General features: G+C 44.9%; 3 protein-coding genes across 4 annotated transcripts in view; 2 read left to right on the forward strand and 1 right to left on the reverse strand.

The window, feature by feature from the left end:
- Positions 1-4,194: 4,194 nt before the first annotated feature.
- NDUFAF8 (NADH:ubiquinone oxidoreductase complex assembly factor 8) lies at positions 4,195-7,354 on the reverse strand. Its single transcript, XM_027850057.1, has 3 exons — positions 7,212-7,354; positions 6,997-7,107; positions 4,195-4,554 (listed from the first exon to the last, which is right to left on the reverse strand). The coding sequence occupies exons 1-3, from the start codon at positions 7,293-7,295 to the stop codon at positions 4,534-4,536; spliced, it is 216 nt and encodes a 71-aa protein (XP_027705858.1). The 5' UTR covers positions 7,296-7,354; the 3' UTR covers positions 4,195-4,533.
- Positions 7,355-7,638: 284 nt separating this feature from the next.
- TEPSIN (TEPSIN adaptor related protein complex 4 accessory protein) lies at positions 7,639-21,406 on the forward strand. Its single transcript, XM_027850190.1, has 13 exons — positions 7,639-7,721; positions 9,957-10,029; positions 10,341-10,432; positions 10,699-10,792; positions 12,018-12,085; positions 12,462-12,540; positions 12,756-12,827; positions 14,175-14,378; positions 15,407-15,581; positions 16,472-16,585; positions 17,051-17,129; positions 17,999-18,133; positions 18,548-21,406. The coding sequence occupies exons 1-13, from the start codon at positions 7,677-7,679 to the stop codon at positions 19,139-19,141; spliced, it is 1,824 nt and encodes a 607-aa protein (XP_027705991.1). The 5' UTR covers positions 7,639-7,676; the 3' UTR covers positions 19,142-21,406.
- A 2,014-nt stretch (positions 21,407-23,420) lies between these two features.
- The window catches only part of CEP131 (centrosomal protein 131), a 46,799-nt gene continuing 44,965 nt past the window's right edge, over positions 23,421-25,254 (forward strand). For both annotated transcript variants that reach the window (XM_027850141.1, XM_027850142.1), the window contains exons 1-2: positions 23,421-23,591; positions 24,964-25,165. In XM_027850141.1, coding sequence (XP_027705942.1) covers positions 24,980-25,165 — 186 coding nt within the window. In that variant the 5' untranslated portion in view covers positions 23,421-23,591; positions 24,964-24,979. The remainder of the gene's footprint in view (positions 23,592-24,963; positions 25,166-25,254) is intronic.

The raw sequence follows: 25,254 nt of genomic DNA on the forward strand, positions 1-25,254 counted from the left end.
TGGGACTGATTCATATTCTTCTTCAAGGCTTTGGATGTAGAAGCTTTGGCTTCATTGTCTTTTGCTGGTTGTATATTTTGATCTTCTTTGTCACCAAAGATAATATAGTCTGACTCTTTTTGTGCTGCTTACTCATGATCCTGTCCAATTACTTGAGTTTTAAACTCTTTGTTAAGGTAAAAGTCTGCTTCCAACATGAAGAATGTACTGTCCCAAGCTTTGGGGGTTTGTACAGCTATTTTCAGAGATACTTCTAGGGACCTGAAAATTTTCAGTTCTTCGAAGGTGCTATGATAAGGGGCGAGGTGTTTCCTCTCCACCACCACAACAAGCTCCACCACACCAGCACTCCTTCTTGCCCCAGGACCGCCCCTCAGAACTGTGACCCAGATCCAAGCACTGGTAAAGCAAGAGATTCCTGCCTCAGCATTGGCAAAGAGATCCCTGCAATCCCTCTCTGATCAGCCACTTGATTCCCCCTCAGTCTGTTAGCCCAAAGCTCAGGCAACAGCCACGGCCCCCGGGGGCGGCTGAGACCTAGCTCCTCTCACCAGAGTCACAGACTTTTCCGACTGACCTTCTAAGTTGTCTTTGGAGTTCATGGGTTGAGAAGTCTGGAAACCGCCACAGCTGCCGGCGATTCAGCCCTCTGAGGCCTGCTCCAGGATCGCTGCGGCCTGTGCACCCACGCCACACTGTGCTCCTCTCCCAGCTCCATGCGATATACCTTTCTGATCAACCATCCAGGCTGTCTTTGGCTGGAAATTTGTTTTACCCTGTCTTTTTGTGGGTTCTGCTGCTTTAGAATTTGTTTAGAGCCATTTTTTATAGGTATTTGGAGGGGTTTGGGGGGAGAGCTCCAGCAAATCACTGCTTTCCCTCCATCATCTTGGCTCCGCCTCCCCAAAGTTCTTTATGGGAATATTTTCACCCTCCACCTGAGAAGAGGGTACAGTACTTCCTTCCATTATCCCCAGAGTGCCCATTTCTATAAACAGCCCTGTTTGCCACATAACTGCTAGGGGTGGCAGAAGAGCAGGGTATACCCATAGCTAAAGCCTGCCACTCAGATGAACATCTGCTGAAGCAGCAGCTATCAATTTTTGGACTTTCCCATTCCTGTTCTCCTTGGTGAACTGGCTGCAGAGGGGATTCATGTTTATGAGTCCAAGTATATAGGACTATACTTTTTAATTTTTGTTTATTTTTTAGTAATATTTTTTAGCTTTTATTTAGTATTTTATTTTTCCCCAGTTAGATGTAAAAAGTTTTTAACATTTGTTTTTAAAATTTTGGGGACTGGGGCAGCTAGGTGGCTCAGTGGATAGAGCACCGGCCCTGGAATCAGGAGGACCTGAGTTCAAATTCAGTCTCAGACCAGACTTGGTAGTAATTTGACAGTTAACTAGCTGTGTGACCCTTGGCAAGTCACTTAACCCCAATTGCCTCACCAAAAAAAAAAAAAAAAAATTTGAGGGCTCTAATTTTTAACTAATTCCTGTTTCTACCTAAAAAAGGGGCAAAGGACAACCTCCTTTGGGGCTTCTGATTTAGCTGACTTAGTACTAACAAATCCTCAGTAAACTCCCTAAGCCAAAGATGAAAGAATCTCCATGTTAGTGTTGTTAGATCACACATCCATTAACCATTTTTCTAATTGATCATTTCTTTTCCATTTCTCTTACAATCTTTCAACTTTCTTGGTGCTAAAGGCCACCAACTCTCTGGAACAGGAAGTAGATTGACATCCTGGGAGTTAGTAGTAAGGCTTTCTTATTAGAGGATGTCTTGGCTTCTGTTGTCTTCCTTCATAGTTTTAATCTCATCATCAATGCTTCTTACCTGTCCTTGGTCTTCATCCTCATTAGCCTAGGCTTTTTTAACCTCAGAAGTTACTAAATTCATTAACCACACACCCTACTGCCTCCTTGAAGGCATGATCCTTAAAAACTAAAAATGTTTTCTTTCATATCTCAATTGATGACCATGCAGTGAGTTTTTCATTTTCCTTATGTTGGTAACCCAGCTTTTCTACATCCCTTAGCAAAAGCCAGGGAATACTGATCCTTTGTTTTTATTCTCCCTACCAAGGTCCCAACATCCACTGGGCTAATCCTGCAGGGTCAGGCCACCTACTTCCCCAAATATGCCTAACACAGCTGCAGCCATAGGGTACCCAACCCATACCTGGCCTTGCAGTCACCCAATGTGCCTTTTCCCACACTGTCCATCCCCTACATTTGCCGTGAATTTCAATCTAAACCTGCTGACAAATGCCAAATAGTCTAGGCCAGGCCTAATTTGGGCTAGTCCAATGATTCAGGTGAGGGATTAGAAACAGCTAGGTGGCAGTTTAAAGTACTGAACCTGGAGTCTGGAAAATCCCACTTTATACACTTAATAGCTGTAAATTGAGGATAACAATATACTTCTTAGGGTTGTAGTGAGGATCAAATGAGGTATTTGTACAGGGCCATATAATGCTAGCTATTACTATTATTAGCACAGTGCACTTGTGGACCATAAAATGCAATGAAACTATACTAAAAAAAGAATGTAATTCCTAATGCAAATATGCTCAATTCTCCTCCACTTTTGCATTCAACATGGCAACAGTCAGAAGTGAATCCCAATAGGGAATTCAACTAAACCTTTCTGGGGCAGATGCCATAGGCTTGGCTTTTTATACCTGTAGTCCTCCAGACCAACCACTTCCAAGGAAGGAAAGGGGAAGGGAACACACATTTATTAAATACCTACTGTGTACTAAGTTCTTTACAAACACTATTACATTTGATCCTCATGACAATCCTGGAAGGTAGAAGCTATTATCATCTCCATTTTACAGGTGAGAAAACAGAGACAGACAGAAGTTAAATGACTTACCAGGTCAGAGTATCTGGGTCCAGATTTGAACTCTCCTCCTGACACCAGGCCCAGCACTCTAATTACTGTACCACCTAGGTACCTCCTTTTCTCCTTAAAGGGAAACTACCTCCAGCCAAAGCAAAATAAATACCATTCTTATCATAGGAAGAAACAGGATAGTATTTAGAAGGACGTTTTCTGAAGAGGAATATAGTTGGAAGTATTGAACACCTCTCTCCTTCCCCAGGCATCCACACAGACATGTCAAGTCCTCCATCCTTCCATGTCTTTCCCACTATCTAAGGCATCTATCTGCCAGTCCTCAGCCTTTCCTGACTGAATTACAGTAATTTGGCTGAGAGAGGTAGGCCAGAGTTTCATGGAGATACAAAGCTTAGTGAAGGTAAAAGCCAGACAACTATCTGTTAGATCTGATGTGAGCAAAGAAATGCAAATTCTTTAACAGGCAAAAGTAGGAGCATGGGTATTTTATGGGGGCAAGGGCAATTTTTTCTTAGGGTCGACTTATTAAAGTCAATTGGTTAGCTGCAAAAAAACATAATGGTAAATGGCTATACAAATTATGTCTAAGTGAAAGGAGACAGTACTGTATTACAAGAAATGTCATACCTGATAACACTTGAATTATGCAGATGGAAGTGAGAACCAAAACAATTTACACAATGAACATAATAATTTAAAGGAAAACAGCTCTGAAAGACTACCGAGCTCTGATTAATGCAATGACCAATCATGACTTCAAAAGACTCATGATGAATCATTCTTCCTACCATTTGGCAGATGATAGGTGATGGAATCAATGTATAGAATGAGTTAAACATTTTCAGCCATGAGCAGTGTATTAGTTTTCCTTAACCATACTAATTTGTTACAGGGGCTTCTGTTGTGGGCAGGAAGGAGGCAAAATTGATGAGCAGTGATGGCAATACAAAAGAAGCAAAGATCACCAGAAAAACTTTTTTAAATACAAAATAGTTCAAAGGGGAAAAACTGCCCTGCTCATTCTTATTATTGTGTTAAACTAAATACGCTCTTTAAAAAACTAAAGAATTCCATCTCACATTTAATCCTCTTTTGTATGTTGAAATGTTCATGTTTGACATCCAAGTTCATAATGAAATTTAAAACATAAAAACTAGGGCTTACTTTATATGGCTAAGGCTAATCACTTTTCTCTTGTTTTTCAAGTCCTTACATAGGAGTGGGACACTTACCAGAGCTCTCGTTTCTTGAGGGTTGTTAAATTTTCTATAGGCATGGCACTCAGTCTCAGAAAAGTCAAGTCACAATATATACTTATAAAGCTAAATTTAAACTCAGACTTTATTTTTAATTAAATTAGATCCCACTCTAACCAAAATCTTTATTTACACAAGTTTGCAAAATAACTCCTACCACCATCCTGGCTAATTCTGTTAGGCTTTTATGTGTCTATGTGCGCATATACATAATATGTGTAAACGTGTATGAGTATGTGCAAGTGTGCTCATGCACATCCTTAAAACAAAAAAAAACCCTTTTGTTTCACTTCTAAGAGCTTCAGGTGTTCACTACCTTGGTACTGTAGGTAAAATATGACTTCATGCTTATGGGTAGCACCAAGTGGAAGGTAAATTCCAGTGATTCAAAGCCCATCCTAATGCCTCAGTTCAAGGTCTTCTTGGCCTGAAATGATAAAAGTATCTGGTGTCAATGGATTGCTTTAATATTAAACACAACATTCTGTTATGAAAAGATAGGAAACCAAGCATTGTCGGGAAAGGGAAGAATTTGCCAACTGCCTACCCTGCCATAATAACAAGATAAATGAATCTGTTCATCAAGTTTGCCTATAACCCCTAGTTTGATTATGGTGCCCTAGCCAAGGTCCTGAGTTTGTTCTCTCATATTCTCATTAGTTTTGGTCTATAGCATATCTATAGCTTACATCTCCTAACCCCAATCCTTTATATCTGCCTTTGGTCATAAGGGGAACCTGTTAAAATATGGATAGATTAGTGATTCACACTAGGAAAAATTAAAGCACGACACTACTTATGGGGGTACGGCAATATAATTTTCCCAAGGATGGCATATTTAATATTAAGCTTTTCCTGTTGATGGAAATAGGTTAAATAATTCATTTCTGAACTTGGATTTCACCTTTCCTTTCTCACCAAGCCATTTCCAGTGCTAAGTAACTAGGCAGAAGAACATTCCTCCTCTTCCTTTCCCCTTTCTTTACCCACCACCAAAAAAGGGTTGCTAACCCAAAACAGTGAAGCTGTTTTCAGATATAAATAATGAAATAATGAAAAAGCAATCAATGCAGGATAGACTTACTGGATGAGAGAAAAAACTAGGCTCTTCAGCAGTACAGGCAGTGTGTGGCCTCTGGCAAGGGCACAGGCTATCTGGATCTCGATTTTGCTTTTTAATTGCAATTATATAAACTCTTTCAGTAGAGCATTCATACTTTGATCATCCAGGTGTTTAAGAAAGTATCCCTTATGTTCAACTGAAATGTTATATGTATAGTTTAAAAGCATTTGTTCCAGTTTAATCACGTGTGGCTCTAACTGCCAAAAATCACTCTGTAAAAACCTTTCACGTATAATAATCATGTAACCCTTTAGTTATCTCTTGTCGACTGAGGTCCTAACACTTGAAGGGCAAGAAAGGCTTCATTTTCAGGATAGTGATGGTCTATGTATCTGTTACTAGAGGACAGCTAAAATTTGGAGAGACTCAACTTGAAACTGGCCACAGGGTTTTGATACCCACAGCAATTCTTTTATGCATTTAAATAAATATTCCCTGGGCATAATGCAGTATATTCACAACTCTTATAAAGGTAACCAAAACTGGACATTCCATTTTATTAAAAATCTTCACTACCCAATAACACATAGATTCAAAAAGAATTAATTTGGACAGTGAGGAGTTAATGTAACATTGCTATTCAGTAATCCTGCAAAATGTCTTGTTTTGATATTTTAAGTATCAATCTCCTGGGAGAATCTAACAGGTATAATAGGTTACTATTTCATATTTTAAGTGGTTGTCAATATGCACTTATAAGCCTTTCCTGTTTTAAGCATTTCTTGAGTAGAGTTAATAGCAGTCCAAGACCTGAAAAAAGACTTAACCTCCATTACACTGTTATGCTAACTTATTTGTTTATTCATTCTGGAAACTCTGTCATCGAAAAACTCACTCCACAGATAAACAGCAGAGGATTACTTAGCAGTAAGGAATCCCATTCCATTTACTAAACCCCAGTCTAGGATTTTTTTAAGGACTCATTGCTCCAGCAGCCTTTATCCCCAGTACAACTTTGTCTGGATGTATAGGCTTCTATTCATTTGTGTTGGAAACTTAGGCAAGTCTTTTAACCTCCTTAGGTTTCAGTCACTTGTACAATAAGAGGGTTGGATTGGGAAGTCGTTCAGGTCCCTTCGAGCTCCAGATCTATGGTTCTATGATCCTTTACACTAATCTCCTTGAAGACAGGAAAAAATTTAGTCCTTCCTTCCAAACAAGCCTGCACACCTGTTATGTTCAGGACACTCTGAATGGTAAAGATAACAAAAAGGAAAAAAAAAAGCCTCTACTCTACAATCTATTAATAAGATGTTACTGACAGGGGAAATAATTACAAGGAAGAATACAGTAAGTGCCATAGGAGTGCAAAGAGGGATGATTCAGCCGTGGGCACTGGAGCTGGTCTTGGGTGGGGGGAAAGTGGAGGAGAGAGAGCTGAGATAATCCGAGAAGGGTCTGCATGAGCAAGGAGTGGAGTCTCGAAAGTACAGTCCCCTACATCTCCCAGCACCCCAACAGAGGTATATGCAACACAAGGTTCTGGCATGTTCCATCCCCCTTGGAAAGGTAGTGAGTTCTCCCTAGCAGAGGTCTTCAAAAGTCTAGTACTCGTATGGGGTGCCGTAGCGAAGATTCGCGTCTCATGCAGGGGACTGGAATAAATGACCTCCTCGGGTGCCCTTTCAATACCTAAGGCTGTACCGTCTCCACCACCCTCCCCGCAGGCCACGCGCCCAGGTAGGCGGCGGAACCTGCTGGAGCCGGGGGCAGGAACGGGGAGGGGGGAGGGGAAGCCGTACGTACAACTGCCACGAAGCAATTCCGCAGGGCCTCAAACTCCTTGGCACAAAGGTTCCTCCTCAGGTCCCCGCCAGGGGCCGTGGCGGCCTGGACACACTTTCCATACGCCGCGGCCTGGAAGGGAGGGAGAAACAGACTGAGACTGAGACCTGCAAAGTGCCCTAAAACGGAAGGGCCTCCGCGCTCCCGCCCGGAAGCCCCAGAAGGGACCCTCTCACCTCGACCCCACAGGTCGCCAGCCTCTCCGGAAAACTCTGTATCCGGCTTCGCACTCGGCTCCACACGGCTCCGGTCCCCGACATGAGAAGCTTTTTCTCTCCCACCAGCACGCGGCCATCTTGGATCCTCCTACTTCCGGCTTCCGTTCACTGCTGATTGGGTGGAACGACTGTCTTTAATTTTAGGTGAGCCCTCTTATTGGTTTAATGATAATTTCCCCATACCTCCCCGCCATTACCATCACCCACTTCCCTGACGGATTCACTCGATTCTCTCAGAGTCTTGCCATTGGTTCGTACCCCTCGTCTGTTTCTGTTCTCCGACTTCGGATTGGTCCGAGATCAATTTGTTTATTAAGGACGTCCTCGGGGCTCCGCCCCACCGGGAGCGATTGGCCCACAGTGTCCTCTCCGGCGCGGTGATTGGCGGAAGTCGGAGCCGGCTGGTGAGGGTGTCCGGGGATCATGGCCGCTCCGCAGCTCCGGGACCGGCTGAGCTTCTTACACCGAGTGAGTACCAGGCTGGACCCGAGCCCCGCTAATCAGTCCTATGAGTCCGCCAGATACCCAGGAGGCCTAGGCTGAGGCCTCTGCGCCGCCCTCGTCCCCGACCGGAGCCGTTTGCCCGGTCACAGCTCGCCTGACCTCCCGTTCTCGGGGAGAACTCCGGACAGGGCCCCGGGCCTCCCACGACCTCCGTCTCCCTTCTCTCCTGCCCTCCCTAGCCGCCTGTGCTGGCCCAGGCCTCCCTTCTGTAGGTCTGCTCCCTTTTCCTCCCCCATTCCGGCTGCGCTTGCACGTGCCAAGAACCTCTGGGCCTCAGTTTTCCTCCCCTGTAAAATGGGAGGATTAGAAGGAAACCAGGTTACCATGCTGCCTAAGCAGAGTCTGACCTCTTCTCTGTTAAGGTTTACTGCTGTACTGATTATATTGAAATATAGTTATCCGAATATCTAAAAATATTATCAATATTTTTTTTTAAATTCATGGACCTTGGGCTATTAAGAACCCCTTGTTTGAGATAAGGAAGAAACCTATCTGGCATCTTCCCAGAGTGGTCACTTATCCTCATCCTCTCCTCAATTTCTATCTAATAGTCTCTTACTTCCCTAGGTGGTTCTATCCACTCTTGCTACTCCCTTCTCATTCCTAAATTGTATGGCAATTGATAAGGAAGGGATGACAGGAGCATAACATTATGAAATAGGAGCAGAGATCTGTAATTTTCTAATACAACTCCTTTTCACTCTCCCCTCTTTTCACTCCCCTCTTTCTTCTCCACAATACATGCACACAATGGGATCCCAACTCTTTTTTCCTTTCTAGTCCTTGGTTTCTGTGGCCACCAACCAGGCCTTACCACAATTACTTAAAAGTTCTTTTGAGTTTACAACTTTTTTGAATGAAGTTCATATTACCCTCCTGTTCAGAATGTCATAATAATTCCTAAAAGGACACGATACTAGTGATTTCTGCAATAAGATTACAGCTTTAAATCAATGTCAGGTGGCTGACCCTTTGCATCATTTCTGTTGGCAGTGGGCATTATTCAGTCCCTACTGTCTGTCAAAACCAGCATGCCTAGTGATATCATTGCTACTATTGGGCAATACCAGCCTTCAGAATTGATTTAGGTTCTAAGTCAGGAACGTAGGAGGCTGTTGAAAGACACTAAAACTAGGAATGGGCTTGTCCAAGTTTTAGTTCCATCCAGACAATTTTGCTGATGCAGACTGGGGTCTATCGTAATATAATCTAGAGTGAAAGTTAGAGTGAGCCAGCAAGCTTCTGTCGTCCTTGTTGTCTTTCTAAGGCATCCCTTACTTTATATTTGAGGGGGAGGAGAAGCCTGATAATGACTTAGCCCTAGATTATTTAGCTCATTCCAAATTCTCTGTAAATCTTTGATAATACACACACTTGCCTTTACGTAGTTGTACATCCTACCTAGTGTTTCTTTTTTCACTTAACATTTCATATAAACATTTCCATGATCTGATATACTTCATATCCTTGTCATTTTAACATCAAGAGAGTGTTACAGCCCATTCAAGTGCCAGTTATGTGTTCTACCATTACACTATTCTTGGACAGTTTGGGTTGTTTCTACTATTGTAAATAACACCGCTCTGAACATTTTTGAACCAGGTAAAAGGACAAAAGATAGAAGCCTTTTTGTATCTTCTGTGACATATTGCCACATTTTCTGGAACCATATATATTGAGTGCCACCAGAAACGTATATAAACATGTATGTAAGTAAATAAGAAATAAGTACACGAATTTTCCTACAGCACAGCCAGTATTGGACCTTGTTATTCTAATTTATTTTTGCTAGATCAGTAGATGAATGAAAATACCTTAAAGTTAAGTCTTTTTAATTGCCAGGAAAGCTATGACCTATGGGCCACCTCATTCCAAGAAAGAAATCCTCCTGTTTGCTTGGAAAGCTGCACGCTGGAGCAACATTTCCTTTTTTACCGCTAAACTCCCAGCCATCAGTAGCATCCCCAACAAACCTGTTTCACTGGCATATTGAAAAAGTGTGAACATAAATTTGGGGCTAAATGTCCCATTAGCAACACCAGCAGAGCTAGTATCTAGGTCACATTTTCTTGGGTGACGAGACCCTCCATGCATGGAAGGGACTATAACTAACCTATACCTAAAGAACAGACATAGATATAGGGATGTCCCTGTGTGAAAAGATTACCAATGGAGGGGAATTCTCTTGTTCTCATCTAGCTCCCAATTCTGATGAAAGGAACGTCTGATGATGATGTCCCATGCCCTGGCTACCTGTTTGAAGACATTGCTAGTATCCTTTTCCCAAGAAGGCAAGAACAGCAGGTTTTGGGACAGGCCATGAAAGAGCTGTGGCTTTTGATGGGATTACCTATCGGATTATTGGATTATTTAAGAGGCACATTGAGGTGGTTGGGTAACGGGACTGGGAAGACAGAAGAAGGCTGTTTGCTGCTTCTTCAGCTAAACCTAAATCATTGCAGTTTTTCCTCAAAAGAAATGATTATAGAAAAAAATAGGAGGTTGTAGTGAGAAGGCTCAATTTTCCCCTCCCATTCAGTGTAATCTGGAGTCTGTCCTTTCCCTAACATGATTGCCTCCCAGAAATTTCTCATGAGTCAGTGGGAAGCAGCCAATGTCTGTTGGAGTACCTCCTGAACCGCTTACAGAGCAACTCCTGCCATGTTAAACTCAAGGTAAGCAGGAGAGAGGAAGGGTGGGGACCTCAGGCTGGTTCCCAGGGCCCTGGTTGAGTCAGACAAGCCAGGCCAGAGCTTAGACAAGACCCCAGTTTCCAGAATGGCCCTAGGAGAAGTAAGAGGACAGTGGCATGGATACCGTACCAGGATGTGTGAATATGGTAGGGTAGTGTAGGGGGCTTTCCCGGGCTCTGGGTATGTGTCATTGTTGTCTGCATTGCAGCCCAATGTGGTCTTTTACCTGGTGTCCTCTCTCTTCCCAGGCACTGAAAATCTTACTCTACATGTGTAGCCATGGCTCTACATCCTTTCTGCTTGCACTCAAACGCAATTCTTCCTTCATCCAGGAAGCAGCAGGTATCTGGGAATTTTAACACTAGTCCCTGTTGGGACATTATAGAGAAAAGAAGGGAGGGTTCAGTTAGAATATTCAGTTTCCTTTTCCTATCAGTTTTAGTTTAGAATTTGGCCCTTTTCTAACATTAATTAGGAAATTGTAATTTCACAGAAATCTACGTCCTAGAGTGGTAGGGAAGACTATAAAAGTTTGGTTTCAGGGTGGAGAAGGTCTGAGCTCCTTTATGGGATATGGACCCAGTAGGGACTGTTCCCCAGAGCCAGTTGAAGGGGGAAATTGAATGATTCTCCTGGCCTTCCAATGGCTGTTGAGGGACAGTCACTGATTAAGAGGAAGCCCATTCAGGAGCTGGGGGAAGGGAGAACTTAGATTTGTCTTGAGCAAAGAAACAGGTGGTTCTGGAATTGGACCTTCAACTTGTGGCTCCTGACCTTGGTTCTCAGTTTTTTCACATTATTTGCCTATACTCAGAGCTAGTTGAACTTCTGCTTGTCCTCATGGAAAGAGGGGAATGAAAAATAGTGACAGGAGCTAAAGGAAAGTATTGTCCTACAGCAATTAAAGGCTCTTAATTAGTGGAATGTCCCTGGCAATATGTCCCAGGGATGGGCGTCGTTTCTACTGACCGCTCTAGCCAGCTGCACTGTGAATGAAGGAGTGAAATGATAAGGCCCTGCGAAAAGTCACCAGTCACCTAGTGCCTTTGATCCAGACCTCTTTTGAACCAGGCATAGATAGTTAGCTTTCTGTTTCCTGAAAATCCCCAGAAAAAAAAAAGTCTGTGAATTCTTTTGAGTAATTGAATACAAAATTTTGCAACCTTTCCAGACCTGGGGTCTGTCCTTTCATCTCTCTTACATCTGTCTTTCATCAGTGGCAGCTCATTCCCTTTTGATCTCTTCTTGATGATGTTATTGGAGAGGTGACATTTCAGGGCAAGATATGGAGGCTTTGAGGAAAATCTCTCTGGAGACTACCCTCGAGAGACATGCAAGTGCTAAGTCCTAGAGAAGGGAACAGAGTGACCAGGAGGCAGTGACTCTGGGGAAGCAATTGAGGGATGTGGGAAGTAGGGCTTTTTGGGGTAATCTAGCACTCATGTATGAGAGCCATTTCTAAATGTACAGAATGAAGAAACCATTCTGTACATTTGGGAGTAAATGGTATCTGAGTCCAGAGCCTCACACTTTTTTTTTCCTACTCCCTGTCCTCTTTATTTTCCAGTATTTGGTGGTCTCCCAGATCCTCTTCATGGAAACAGCTTGTATCAGAAGGTCCGAGCGGCTGCCCAGGTGAGTCTTAAAGCTAGAGTTAAATCTATGCAATATGGAACAAGGAGGCCTCCTTCTGGATTAGGCTGTAACAAGGACACCTTGCCCATTAGGCACTCTGAGTTTAGAGAGAATCAGCACAGGGCTCACGCCTGGGAATTGGTCTCCCATTTTCCTTTTCTTGCTCACCCAGAGAACAAGAGTGTGCTTGAGGTTCTGCTTGCTGCTACAGACCTTCCTGGGTCTCAGGGAAAGAATTTCCTTTCCTTATTGTTTGTTTAGTCAGGCCCTTTTAGCATCTTCCTGGGGCTAGGTACTTAGAGCACAGAGCAGGTCCCTCTTAGGATGGCTGAGTGCAGAGGGTGGAACTCTAACGTATTTTCCATTCCTCTTCTAGGACTTGGCAAGTGCTTTGTTTTCTGATACTTTGTTGCCATTGTCATCCACTCAGTCTCCTAGGTCTCTTCCTTCAACAGGTAAAGTAGATAACTTCCTTTCTCTTTGAGTCAATTTCCAGTCCCTTTTATCATTGGGCCCTTTTAAGTTAGTACTTGCTAGGTCAAAATGGAGAAAAACTTGTCTTCTCTCTTTGTTCCCTTCCCCCTGGAGTTTCTCTGCCTAACAAATGTGGAATTGCTCCTTAGCGAGACCAGCCTTACTTCCAGCTCGAGGTATTTTTCTTTTTTCCTAGGTATGGGATCGCAGTCCGGTTCCTGTAGCACCCTCCAAGGTTTTGGCTACACCAAGGGCAGGGGGAGCTCTGGTGAGTAGTCACTGTGGGACTCCATTTCCAGCCTTCTCTTACTGCTCATACTGGTCTGTCCATCTGAGGATGGTGTACCTGGGCCGCCGAAGGGTCTTTTGGAAAGCTGATCAAAGGGAATAAGGTTTGGAAGACTTTATTTGCAAAACGTGAAGTGCTGTATCAGAGTTGGGCTTAAAAAAAAAAAAAGCTTGGTTCTCCTGAAGCAGGGTTTATGGGGCTAAAGGATGAGGACTTAGCAATGCTGGTACCAGACTTCACTTATTTATTTTATTTTTTGGCTAGGCAATGGGGTTAAGTGACTTGCCCAGGGTCACACAGCTAGTAAGTGTTATGTGTCTGAGGCTGGATTTGAACTCAGGTCCTCCTGAATCCAGGGCCAGTGTTCTATCTACTGCGCCATCTAGCTGCCCCGGTACCAGATGTTAGAGCCACGCTCAGAGTATGGGCACCGTAGCCTTGGCCTGAGGTTGAGAAAGTTGAGAGCTGGGCCGTAGGTTGGCCAGAGGAGGAAACCTGAGGTTTGACTTCCAGTAAATAACGTCTGAGACAATCAAAATGATCCTCTGCTCTCCTTCCCCTCACCAGTGTCACGGTTCTTTTGTCATTCTTTTTTGGTAGGATCATAGAATGTTGAGAGATAGCTGTGGTATAGTGGATAGAGCGTCGGACTAGAGTCAGGAAGGCCTGGATTCAAATCCTGCCTCAGAAACTTAGTAGCTGGGTGACGGACCATAGGCAAGCCACATAAACACTGAGTCTCTGTTTCCTTATCAAAGTGGGAGATAGTAATAGTAGGATCCAGTGGGATTAAATGAGATGTTATATATAAAGCAGTTTGTGAACATTAAAGTTGTACATAAATCTTAGCTACTGATGTTCACTGGAAGGGGCCTTTAAGGATCATCCGCTCCAGCCCCTCAGGCAGCTGAGAGCACAAGGTTCAGTGACTTGCAGGGGATTGCTCACCCAGGAAATTCTAATCAGGGAAGATGTTTTCACTTCTTTCTCTATCTTCTCTTTTCCTGTTCTTTTTTTCTTTCTCCTGTCGATTCTTTGCTAATAATATCAGTCCCTTAAATTTGTGTAACATCTTTAACTTTTCAAGGTATTTTCATATCTGTCATCTTGCTTTGTCCTTATAGACGAGGAAACAGAAGCTTAGCACGCTCAAGTGACACTTGAATTTGAGGCAGAGCAGGTACTGGAAGTTAGTATCCCCACTTTCAGGCTGGGGCTTTTTTCTGCTTGACCTTCTTGCTGCATTCCTTACCCCTCTCTCCAGTCAAAACTGTAACGTGGAGATTTGGAGCAGGCTGTAATAATCCCTTCTCTCCTCTGGCACAGGCTTTGCTGGTGGAGCTCTTCTCACCACCATCCAGAAGGCTGCCGAGGTAGTGGCTAATGCTGTGCTGCCTGGCCACGGGAGTCCCACTGTCCAGAGCCAAGGGCTGAGAGAAGATGCCTACCAGCCTGTAGTAGCACCCTCTGCTGGCCAAGGCCACTTTGCTCCTAGGAAACCGCCACCTGGGCCCAGCCCGAGTGTCCGAGGTATGACCCCACAGAGGCTTGTCCTCCTTCCCATTTGGTTTTCTTGCCACCCATCGATGACTAGGCTTAAGGAGAACAACAATTAAGGGGGAGAGAATCTAGGTTCAGCTCCTGGTTGTTGTGATCAGGTAGACTTTTCTTCACTCCTGGGACCAGAAGACTATAGGATCAGAGACAGAACATTGCCATTCCTAGCTGAAGCATAGAAAAGTCTCTGGGGTGAGGGTAGGGAGTAAAGAAATAGCCTCACAGTTCAGGGAAGAGTAAAGAAGAGGTAGAAGTAGAATCTTTTCTCTGAGTTTCCGTTTATATTGGCCTGGCTGTGGCTAATCTCATAGATTAGTGCAGCACTTCTTAAACTGTGGGTCACTGAAGGGGCGAGAGTATAAGAAGTTTAGAAGCCCTCGGTGAGTGAGGAGTGCTGGGGGATCTTGTATCTCAAAGGTTCTTAGCCTGATTTCTCCTGTGTTCTGTCTCACCTTGTGCATCTCAGCTGTTTTCATCACTTAGCTCTTTGCAGAGTGTATTTGCGGAAGTCTTCCAAGTCTTTTCCTTTAGCTGTTTTCTGTAAAGGTTACTGTCATTAGCCCCATTTGTAGAGATGAGAAGACTGCCATTGAAGGTCAGTGACGTGTCAGGGTTGCATAGAGCATCAATGGGTACCTAGACTTCAGCTCCTAGCCTTGCAATTGCCCTTCTGTCCTTTCTCCTTTTGAGCCACGCTTCCTTTTTGTTCTGCTTTGGCAAAATAGAAACATGGCGTCTTTAGGCCTTTGAGCAGAGCCAGCTGCCATACTCTGTGCCTAGCACAGTGCCTCGTACACAACAGATGCTTTAATAAATCTTTGTTGTATTGAATTGACTTGAATCCAGCAGATCAACACAGACCCTTCTCCTCAGGGGCTCTGCCCTTTATGGCTACTCCCGTGGAGTCTCCGATGGATGGAGTCCCCATAGAACTGAGGAGCGGGTGACTTGGGAAGGACTGAGGCTCTTTGGGGGCTTATCTGACATCCCCATTTCTGCAGTGAGGCACCAGCCTGGGCAGGCGGGGGGCGGCTGGGAGGAGATGGACAGTGACCCCAGCTCCCAGAACTCATCTCAGGAGAATGGGGAACTCAGCCGAGCCTCCAACTCTGGCAGTAAATCCGACAGCGACAGCCACTCGGGAGCCAGCCGGGAGATGGGTGACGTAACAGAAAGGTGAGCCATCGAGCAACTGCAGCAGAAGGGGCACCAGGACAGTCGTTGTCAGGTCTCCCTTCTATTCCTAGGCAGGGATTAGAGGTCTAAGCTACTGCCGTCTTAGTTCTGTTCTCTGCAGGAAATCCACCTTTTCCCAACAAAGGGGTGGTGGACTGTAGGAGTGGAATGAAACGTACATTTTCAGACATGGGCAATATGTTGATTTGTTTTGTTTGACTAATTTGTTATAGAGGGATAGGAGCAGGGAGGGTGTGGGTGTGAATCTTCAGGAAGAAAAGAACAACTGCACCAACAATAAAAAGAATGTCTCCCAACATTAAGAAATCTGCTCAATCTGCACCTTTTCTTTCCAACCAAGTTTCCCTTCACTGACATTGGGATCCTTCTGGGACCTAAAATTGGATGTTGGTTCTAGTTCATTTCTCCCAAATTTGTCCACTAAAGGAAGATGACAGGAAGGAGAAAGAGAAGACGATCCCCTTCCAACTCCTGCCTGGACTCCCCCTCATACCCATTACTGTTACTTTCCAGTGACTACCCCTGCCTGCCTACAACCCACACTCCTAAGAAGTACATTAGCTCATTGGCTGTGTGTGTCTGACTTCATTCTCCTCTTCTGTTCCACTGCCTTGATTTTATTTTGCTAATGTCACATCCTATGTATATCCAGTTGAGTTTGGAAATAAAGGTCAGAGTTTAAGATGGGATCCAAATGGTCATGTAACCAAGTGCCCCATAAGGTCACTTGGTGATGATAAGGAGATGAGTTTGGACTCCTCAGCCTTTCCCTTCAAGTAACCCCAGCCGCTGTAAAGTTCTCAGCCTTTTCATACCTACCTTTTTCCTTTTCTGGCAAAAAATTTACATGGAGCTGTGCTGTCTGACAGGGTAGAGGCTGTGCCATTGAGTGACTGTCTACAAGAGATGAGTCTTGTGAGCACCATGACCCAGGGGCCTCGGGTCTTTCTGACTCGAGAGGAGGTGCAGCATTTCATCAAAGAGTGAGCCGCTCATACCTTCTCTCTGCTCATTGCTGCTGCTTCTCTTGCTTCTGTTCTCTTGGGCTGGGGACCTGTCCAATTCCTGGAGGGAGGTGGAGAGGAAATAGGGGAGATGCTCCTGTCCTTTTGGAAGCATAAGACCAATTGGAGCCTAAGCCTGGGCTGAGCTCCATCATTCTTCTGTAATTAATACTCTGGAGTCACTTTCCATTTCCAGTCCCTTACCTGCCTGTGTTGAATATGCCACTTTCCTTCTCTTGACAATGTCTCATGCCCAGGGAGCTTTAAAACTTTTTCTAGGCCAGCGTCAGAGCCTTAGTCATATTGCCTCCCTGTGCTAGCTTTCACCAGGCCCAAGATGCCTTTTTCTTGGTCCCCACCTTGGTCTGTCTCCCTGGCCCACCTCGAACCCTTGAGTCTCCTTTGCTAGATCTTTTTCAACTACACCATTTAATTTTTCTGTAGGTGTGGGCTGCTCAACTGTGAAGCAGTCCTGGAACTCTTGAACCGGGAACTTGGGAGACCCAATGAATGTGTTCAGATGGTGAGAGGGATAAGCAGGGAGGGCGGGGCAGGGAAGACAAGCAAGGGAATAAGGATATATTGAGTGCCTACTCTGTGCTGTGTTGTGCTGTGTGCTTTACAAATATTGTCTCATTTGATCCTCGTAACAGCCCTGTGAAGTGAGTTCTATTATGATCCCCATTTTATAGGTGAGGAAATTGAGGCAGACAGAGGTCACACCACTAGTATATGTCTGAAGCTGGATTTGAACTCATGTCTTCCTGAGTCCAGGCCCAGTGCTCTATCCACTGTGCCACCTAGTTGTCAATGCTGGCCACTCAGATGTTCCCTCCCATGTGTTTTTGACCCTGACCTGTTCCAGACCTCATTCAGCTCCTTTACCAATCAGAATGCTGATAGTTTTGATTGCTATAATTCATCGTGATAAAAGTAGAGTCTTTGCTGAGCGTTCCTGTTTGTCCTTAGCTCTGTTTTTCTCCCACCACCAAAAAAAAACTGAGCAGTTGGAGAGAACATTAGGAGTTGGAGAGTTGTCCAATAGCCCCTTCTGGAACTTGATTCATTACCATTTGGAAAGCCCCGGGAACGAAGGGATTAACTAATGGGATTAGGACTGGAAGGCTGGGAATGTAGAGAAGGAAGAGGAGGAGGAGGAGGAGGAGGAGGAGGATTATCCTGGGCCCTCCCCTCCCACTTAGGTGAGGGAAGAAAAGCCAGGAAGGGAGATAGGCAAGCTCAAAACCAGGCTGACGCTGGCAGTGCTCTCTGCCTCCCAGAGGAGGAGACAGTGAAGGACGCTTCAGGTGCCCATGGGCCTGAGGCATGTTTGGCAGAGACTTGGAGAAGGTTGGGAAGTGTGTGGCTGATCTTCGCTTATCCTCTCCTCAGAGAGCCATGTGCGCCATCTTCTCCCTCATGTGCTCAGATCTGCTTTCCCAGGACCATATCTTCTTTGTCATCCAACCGAAGCTGCAGCAGCTTAGTGAGGGGAGCCCTGGCCCTGTGACCAACAAGGCAACCAAGGTAGGCAGTGCACCAGTCTAGTTCTCCCTACAGGCGTAAGAAGGCTACCAGGCTTGGGTATGGGAGAGCTTCTTTTTCTAGGGGCATTGTGGAGGCAGCATCTTTGTGGTTACTCATACCATGCAAAGAGACCAACATGTTCTCACATACATCTGTTAGAGGCATCTGTTCTTGCTTTAAAAGAGTGAGTGAAAAGGCATTTGTTATTATTGTTGCTGTTGTTATTTGTTAGATCTGCTAACCCAGCCCTCTAATCAAAGCACCCAGGGGTGGCAGTGATGAATGTGGCAAATAGAGAAAACCAGATGAATGTGGGGAACAGTTAACCTGCTTATTCTACTCTCCTTGGGGCCATAATTCGTATTTCTTTAAACCACAGAGCGTTGACTTCTGCTTTCTCTCGCTGCTTCCCAGATCTTGAGGCACTTTGAGGCCCTGTGCCGAAATCATCCCACTCACAAAAGACCTCCATCTCAGGCCAGTACTGGTGCATCCCGCCCCTCTTTCTGCCCATCTGATCTCCTGACAGATGTTTCTCCATTTGCTGGAGGGGAGTCATTCCTTCAACCCATGAGTTCATCCTCTTCCCTGCCCAGGGGCACAGCCCTAGCATCCTCATCACACCAGGAAATACCTCCTGTCTCAGCCCAGGGAGACATGGCTCCTGGTGGAAGAAGCATGGAGGAGGCTGAAACCAGATTGGCAGTTTCAGGTGAGCCGGGGCCTGGATCTAGCCAAGACTCATCAGGCACTAACACTACAAACGGCAGATTGAAACCGGACACCGACCCTGAAAGCAGCCTTTTGACCCCTACAGCTGGCACTTGCTCTTTGTTTGCTGGCATGGAGTTGGTGGCTCACACAGGCGTGGTTGTGACTGGGGCTGCTAAAGAAGAGCTGCTCCAGTTAGCCTCAAGTTCTGAGGCTCCATGGATATCATCCCAAGAAGCTACCTCTCATGAGGCTCCTAGTCCAGAACTATCTGCCTTTGCCTTTTTAAATGCATGAATGGCCAACATTTGAGGCTGGGGCACTGCCCCTTGTCTTCCTTGTCTTGAGAAGGACACTGCACATCTGTCTGCCTTTGACTGTCTCTTGGCTTCCTTCTTACCTTGTATTATCACACATGTGCTCATGGGCCCTTCTGGGGGTCTCCAAAGTGTAATTTCCACTCTTGTGTTATCTCATCATCCCAGTCATCATCCCTCTTTGCTGTGTCTGCATCCTTCCTCTGGGGGAACTCTCACTACCTCCAAACCAATTCCTAGTAATGGCAACCCTACAATAACTAAGCAGGCCACTGTAATAGCCAATATCCAAGTGAGAAACAGAAAGCACCGGTGTTCATCTTGGGTTTTTTGATCAGCAACAGGAAAAGGGAAATTATTTTAAATGTATAGGGAATGTCCCACGTATTATTTCCAGAGCATTCAGAAAGAATAAAACCAGGAGGTTTCTGATCAATGCTGAACCTTCCTCAAACATTATAAGAAGAATGAGCAGATTTGATCCCTTCTCAAAACCTGTGTTTCCACCATTAATGTTTGTTTCCCTCTAGTAGAGCTGGTTTCATATTTCAGAGTCGTACATGCCTTATGTGTGTGTAATTTTCCATGGAACTTTTAAAGAATTAGGCCACTAGTTAAGTTGATCAGGATTATTATGGGACCCTGATCATTGCTAGTACAGGAATGTGAGTGACATAGGTGCCCTAGCACCAGAAGGAGCTCTGGCCCCTCTCCAGCAGTTAAGGACTCTGTTTAACAATACCTTGTGGCCTTAGGAGAGAGGGTGGATCCTAGACCACACTGCTGGGCCTTCCTGACTTTGGGAAAGGGGAGTTTGGTAAGGTGGTGGTTAGGAAACTTGGCTTTCTTGGGCTGTACTCATCTTAACAGAATTTGTGAGTTCTCTCCAGAGTTTACACTCGGCAGGCTCATGGTTAGTGAGTCTCCAGATCCCTTAGCCAATTTAAGTGTGGCTCTAAACATTCAACCAGGCCCTTTCTGGCTCTATCTTGAGAGTGTGCTCTTTTGGCAATTTAAGCATTCAGTTGCATACTGTTTCAGGTGGAGCATTGTTAAGAACTCATCAAGCAGAAAAAAAGACCTTCAGGCCTTACAGGAAGTGCCTGTCTTCACTCCTTAATGATCAAAAGGGTTTGAAGAGGAAAGAATCATCCTTGTATGATCATATATCCCATAGAACCTGGGGAGAGAATCCTTTGGTTGATTTCCCTCTGGGGAATCCATTCTGTGAGATCCAACAGATGTTTCCTTCGTATCTTTCACCCTGACAGGTCAACTCTGAGTCACATTGAGGGCTAAAGATCTCTGAATAGGTGGTGTAGAGGAGTTGTATGTAGTCCCAGATGGCCTTTGGCTATGTTTTAAGGTCCATTAGTGAGAGAACATAGAAATCTGTCCACAGGGTGAGATAACAGGTCACAGGGCTTTAGCCTGAGCTACTGTAATTTCTAGATCATTTGAAATTGGGTCGGTCTTAACTTCTTTTGGAAGGCAGTAGCTGACATTTCAAGGAATGTTGCCCGTTGCTGTGTCTTCTTTTCCTTCCCCATCTCTCCTCTAGCTTTGGCCTGCTCATTTGGATTTGGATTCCTATGGTGCTTGAGAGCAGGTTGCAAAGGTGCTTCCAGAAACACTGACCCTCTGCTTTTTGGCCTGAACACTACCAAAGCCAGGGAGGGCCACTCGCCAACTGCTGGATCAGTGCCTCTAGAACAAGAGAGATCTAGGCAGTTTTGCCCTCTATGATTTAGAAACTCCAAGTAATCCCTTTGTTTTTTATCCTGGGATGTGTGTATGTTTGTGTGTGTGTGTGTGTGTGTGTGTGTGTGTGTGTTCCTCCTGAAAATTATTTTTTTAAATGCCTTGCCATTCTGCAGAAAATCTTCCTTGCTACATGGTAATTATGATATCTCCAAACTATACCACCACCTTCCTCACTCCCAAGTAATGGAGATTTCACAAGTGTCCAGTTGAAGGAGTGTACTCTAGGTCAAGGTTACATCTTGTGGTCTAGCCTGCTGTTTTTTGACACTTTTTTTTTTTTATTCTTGTGTTGGTCTTCTGTTAAGCGTCTCTACTTTTTGGCCATACTTACTCTTGCCATAAATTGTTTAAAACTGTGAGGGTTGGGGAGAGCCCTGGAAGCAGGGAACAGGGAGCATCCCATCTCTGTGGAACTCATGAAGGGTGCTGGTTGTTTATACTTTCTTAATAAACACTATTGGATATTTACGTTGAGCAGAAACTTCTTACTTAATGTGCAGTCCTTGGTCTATGGTGATCATTCTACTGGTCTAACATTTAGAAGATAATGTATCTGCTTCGTCGTCTAACTGTATGACGGTGGGCAAGTCATGAACTCCCTGAGCTTCCGTTTTCCTCATCTGTGAAATGGAGATCACAAAACCCCATAGTGCCCACCTAACAGGCTTTTTGTGAAGATAAATAAAATATATATGGTACTTTGCAAATTATTATTGAGATTATGTGATACACATATACACAAAATTATTAATGGCAGCATTTTTTTTTTGTAGCAAAGGAAGAAACAAAGTAGGTGCCTACCAGTTACTGGATAGCTAAATAAATTGTGGCTCATGAATGTAATGGAATATGTGCTACAAGAGTCAAATCAATAAGCATTTAATTAAGTACTTACTATGCGCTAAGCATTGTACTAAGCACTGGAAAATACTTAGTGATCATAGGAAACTATATAGACAGAAGCATAGAAAAACATGAACTCAAGTCTACTTTGGTAAACAACCAGGAAAACAATATGCACAATTACCATGGTATTAGTGGGAAGAACAACAACAAAGCAATACTTTGATAAGATTAACCAAGCTTGGTTACAAAGAGGAAAAATGTATCTCCTTTTTTGCATTAGTGGGGGATTAGGAGTATGGAGTATTTCATATGCTATCAAGCTCTGATGTGTGGGTTGGTAATCCTGAAATACTTTTTCACTCTTTTATCCTTTGTTACAAGGGAGTTGGTTATTGGGGTGAAAACGATGGGAACCTTTCAAGTAAAAATTAGTGGTACGAAAGAAGAGGAAAACCAGACCATAGATTTGTACCCTAGATTTGAGAGCAGATTTTGAAGGGTTCAGTTTTGCTAACTTTGAATATAATTGGTTCCTTTTGTAATCCTATGTATTTTATTATATGCATTGAAAAACATTGAAAAAAAGGGGTCCACAGGCTTCACCAGATTTGCCTGACAAAAAAAGGTTAATAACCCCTCCTTTAGTGGTATTAGGTACTTTGGCTTCTCTGAACAGTTCTGTACTTTTGTCTTTTAATTTTGTACTTCTGGCCATCAACTAAAATCTAACTTAAAAAACCCAGATATGCTTCTGTTAAAGAAAAACGAAGTTTTTAAAAAACAGCTTCCTAATTTGGCTGGGTGAAGAATCAGAATGCCTGTCAGTCCTTTTGGCCCCCTGATGGAGAAGCCTTCGTGAGGATTTTCTTCCCCTGAACAAAGGCAGCACAGCAACTCTGCCCAGTCTTCCTGAAACCAGTTGCTTAAGTGGACCTCTTGGGTCCCCCCAGCCTGATCTTTTAAGACCTTCCCTCCATCACCCCCTCTCCCAGATTCCTCGCCCTTTTAAGGTCTCCCAGTCTTCATTCTCTGACCTTTCTTTCTTAACTTCCCTTTCCCCACATCTACCGCCTCCCGTCTTCTTCCTTTTTCCTTTTTTTACCCCCAATTTCCCCCTGACCCCTTGGCCCCACAGGTCACCACCCTCTCCCTCTTTGGTTCCCACCCCCTGCAACAGTGACCCTCTCTACGCCCCGCCCCGCCCCTCTAGCCCGGGGCCACGCCTCCTCCGTCTCAACCAATCGCAGGTCCTCCGCCTGTGCGTGCCTATCCCGCCCCCTTGGCCCCCCAATGGACGGCAGAGCCATCCAGTGAATTCCTGAGATCTCCAGAGCCGGGCCCTGGCCTCGGCCAATCGGAAGGGAGAGAGGAGAGGGAGGGCGGGCCTCGCGGGCCTGACGCGGTGGGTGGTGCCAGGCGGGTTGCTAGCTGCCAGCGCTACTCTCTCCCCTTCCTCCCATCTCCTCCACTAGCCTGTCGCCCCCTTTACCCCTCGCCCGCCCCGCTTCATTGTTTCCGGGGGGCTCCTGAGCGGGGAGCGGCGGCTCGGGACGGGCGCGAGGGGACACCGCAGCGGGAAGGCCGGGCCCCGCGCCGGCTGGACTCGACCTCTCTTCGAGGGCGCCCCCCGGGCCCGGCCTGGGGCTGTGGAGCCTGACCGCGGGCGGGCTCCTCTGGGGTCGAGGGGAAGAGGAGGGACGTGGGGGTCCGGTTCGGTCACACTCCTGCGACCCGTACCCCTCGACACCCAAGGAGGAGAAAGGGTGTCCTTTTTTCTCCTCCCCGTCCCCGGACTCCTGCACCTACACGGAGCTGAGCAGGTAAGGGCTACTCGGGGTCCAGAGATGCTGGGCGGTGGGGGGAGGGAAGGAAGGATGAGACCCCCCAATCTCCCAGGGTGAGGGCGTGCTGTGTATGGTGATAACCCCCTCCCTTTTGGGGGGCGATATTTTTTAAAAGCTCTTAAAACGATGTGAAATAGCCACAGGTGGGGCAAACTAAAGATCTTGAGGGGTGGAGGGAAAGGTGGCTCATGGGACCAATTGCATGGAAGAAAAAAAAGAAAAATGAAAATGAAAAGATAACCCTCTTCTTTGGTCTCAGTAGGTATTCCTGAGTGATGGGTAGGCTACAAACCAATGATTAATTTCATTCTTGTGCCCTGGCCTTGGTCTGTGTTCTCTTGACCTACACAGCTCTCCTCCCTTTTGCTCAACAGTGAAAGATTTCTAGGCTCTGTTGTTTTCCTAGGACATGTTAGTTAGAATGTAAAGTGCTTTGCAAACCCTAATGTCTATGTAAATGTTAGCTATCATTATTATTATTATTATTGTTATGGCCTTTAGCAGAGAGCCTGGCACATAGCAGGCACTTAATACATGCTTCTTGACTTGACTTTGACTTACCTGTTAAACATGTCTTCATACTCAAAAGAGGGATCAGGGCAAAAAATAGCGGGCAAAGGAGTCATTTTCCTAAGGTGAAGGATTTTGAGCTTTTTTGAAAATCAATTTTTAATATTTTTGTCGTTGTTTTCTTTTTCTCCCTCTCTTCCCCCTCCTTCCTCCTCTATCACCTGTTGAGTCTCAATATGATCTCGCTTCCCTGCAGTATAAAGAAGCTGGTAGGGTGGTTTCCATAGTGAGGGTTGTGTTTATGCCACTACCCAAGAGCCTAGCAAATCACAAATGTCTTTGAGAAAACTATAGAGAGAATCCCAGTCTGGACCTGATGTTGCCTATATCCTTGTTAAATTACACTGCACAGCAGGAAACAGCTGAAAGGCTCTATATGCTTTGTCTGATGATAGCAGTAACTTCTGATGCCTTGAAACATGAAACTTAGACTTAGGCAAATGGAAGCAGAATTGTTGCCTTATAAAAAGCAAGGTGTCCTATCCCTATCTAAGTGCTAGGATTGAAGGACTTAGCAGTGCTAAACACATAGTAAGCACTTTGTAAGTCCTTTTTGAATTGAAATAGGAAACGAAATGGCTTAATTTTGGCTCATAAGAAATGTATGTCAGCTATAGAAATTTGAGCCTCTGGAATGTAGACATTAGTGTTGCTGGGCTGTTTAAGTCAGAGACAGATGATAACATTTTCCTTGACTAGTAACTACCTTTGGTGGAGGAAGAATAGAGAAGATTTGATCTTTCCTGGTGATTCCTTGTCTCTGTTTTTCTTGATTTAGATCTGCTTTAATCACAATGAAAAGTGCTCGGGCCTCCAGCAACCCTGCCTACTATCCAGAAGACAACCTCGAAGGAATGGAACTCAGCCTGACAGGTCTTCCCCTTCTTGTTTCCAGACGTCCTAATAGCGCATCCCCTGCAAAGCCCTTTGCCCGGTCTATCTCTGTTATCACTGAAAACAAACCTAGAAGAAATGCCCTGGTGAGTGTCCAAAGCTATAGAACGTCTTACAGACATTAAACTAGGTAGAGATTTTTCAAAACCAGGCATATATTGACATTAATTTGGTT

The sequence above is a fragment of the Vombatus ursinus genome, unplaced genomic scaffold (assembly GCF_900497805.2).
Source record: "Vombatus ursinus unplaced genomic scaffold, bare-nosed wombat genome assembly UNPS02008996.1, whole genome shotgun sequence".
NCBI lineage: Eukaryota > Metazoa > Chordata > Mammalia > Diprotodontia > Vombatidae > Vombatus > Vombatus ursinus.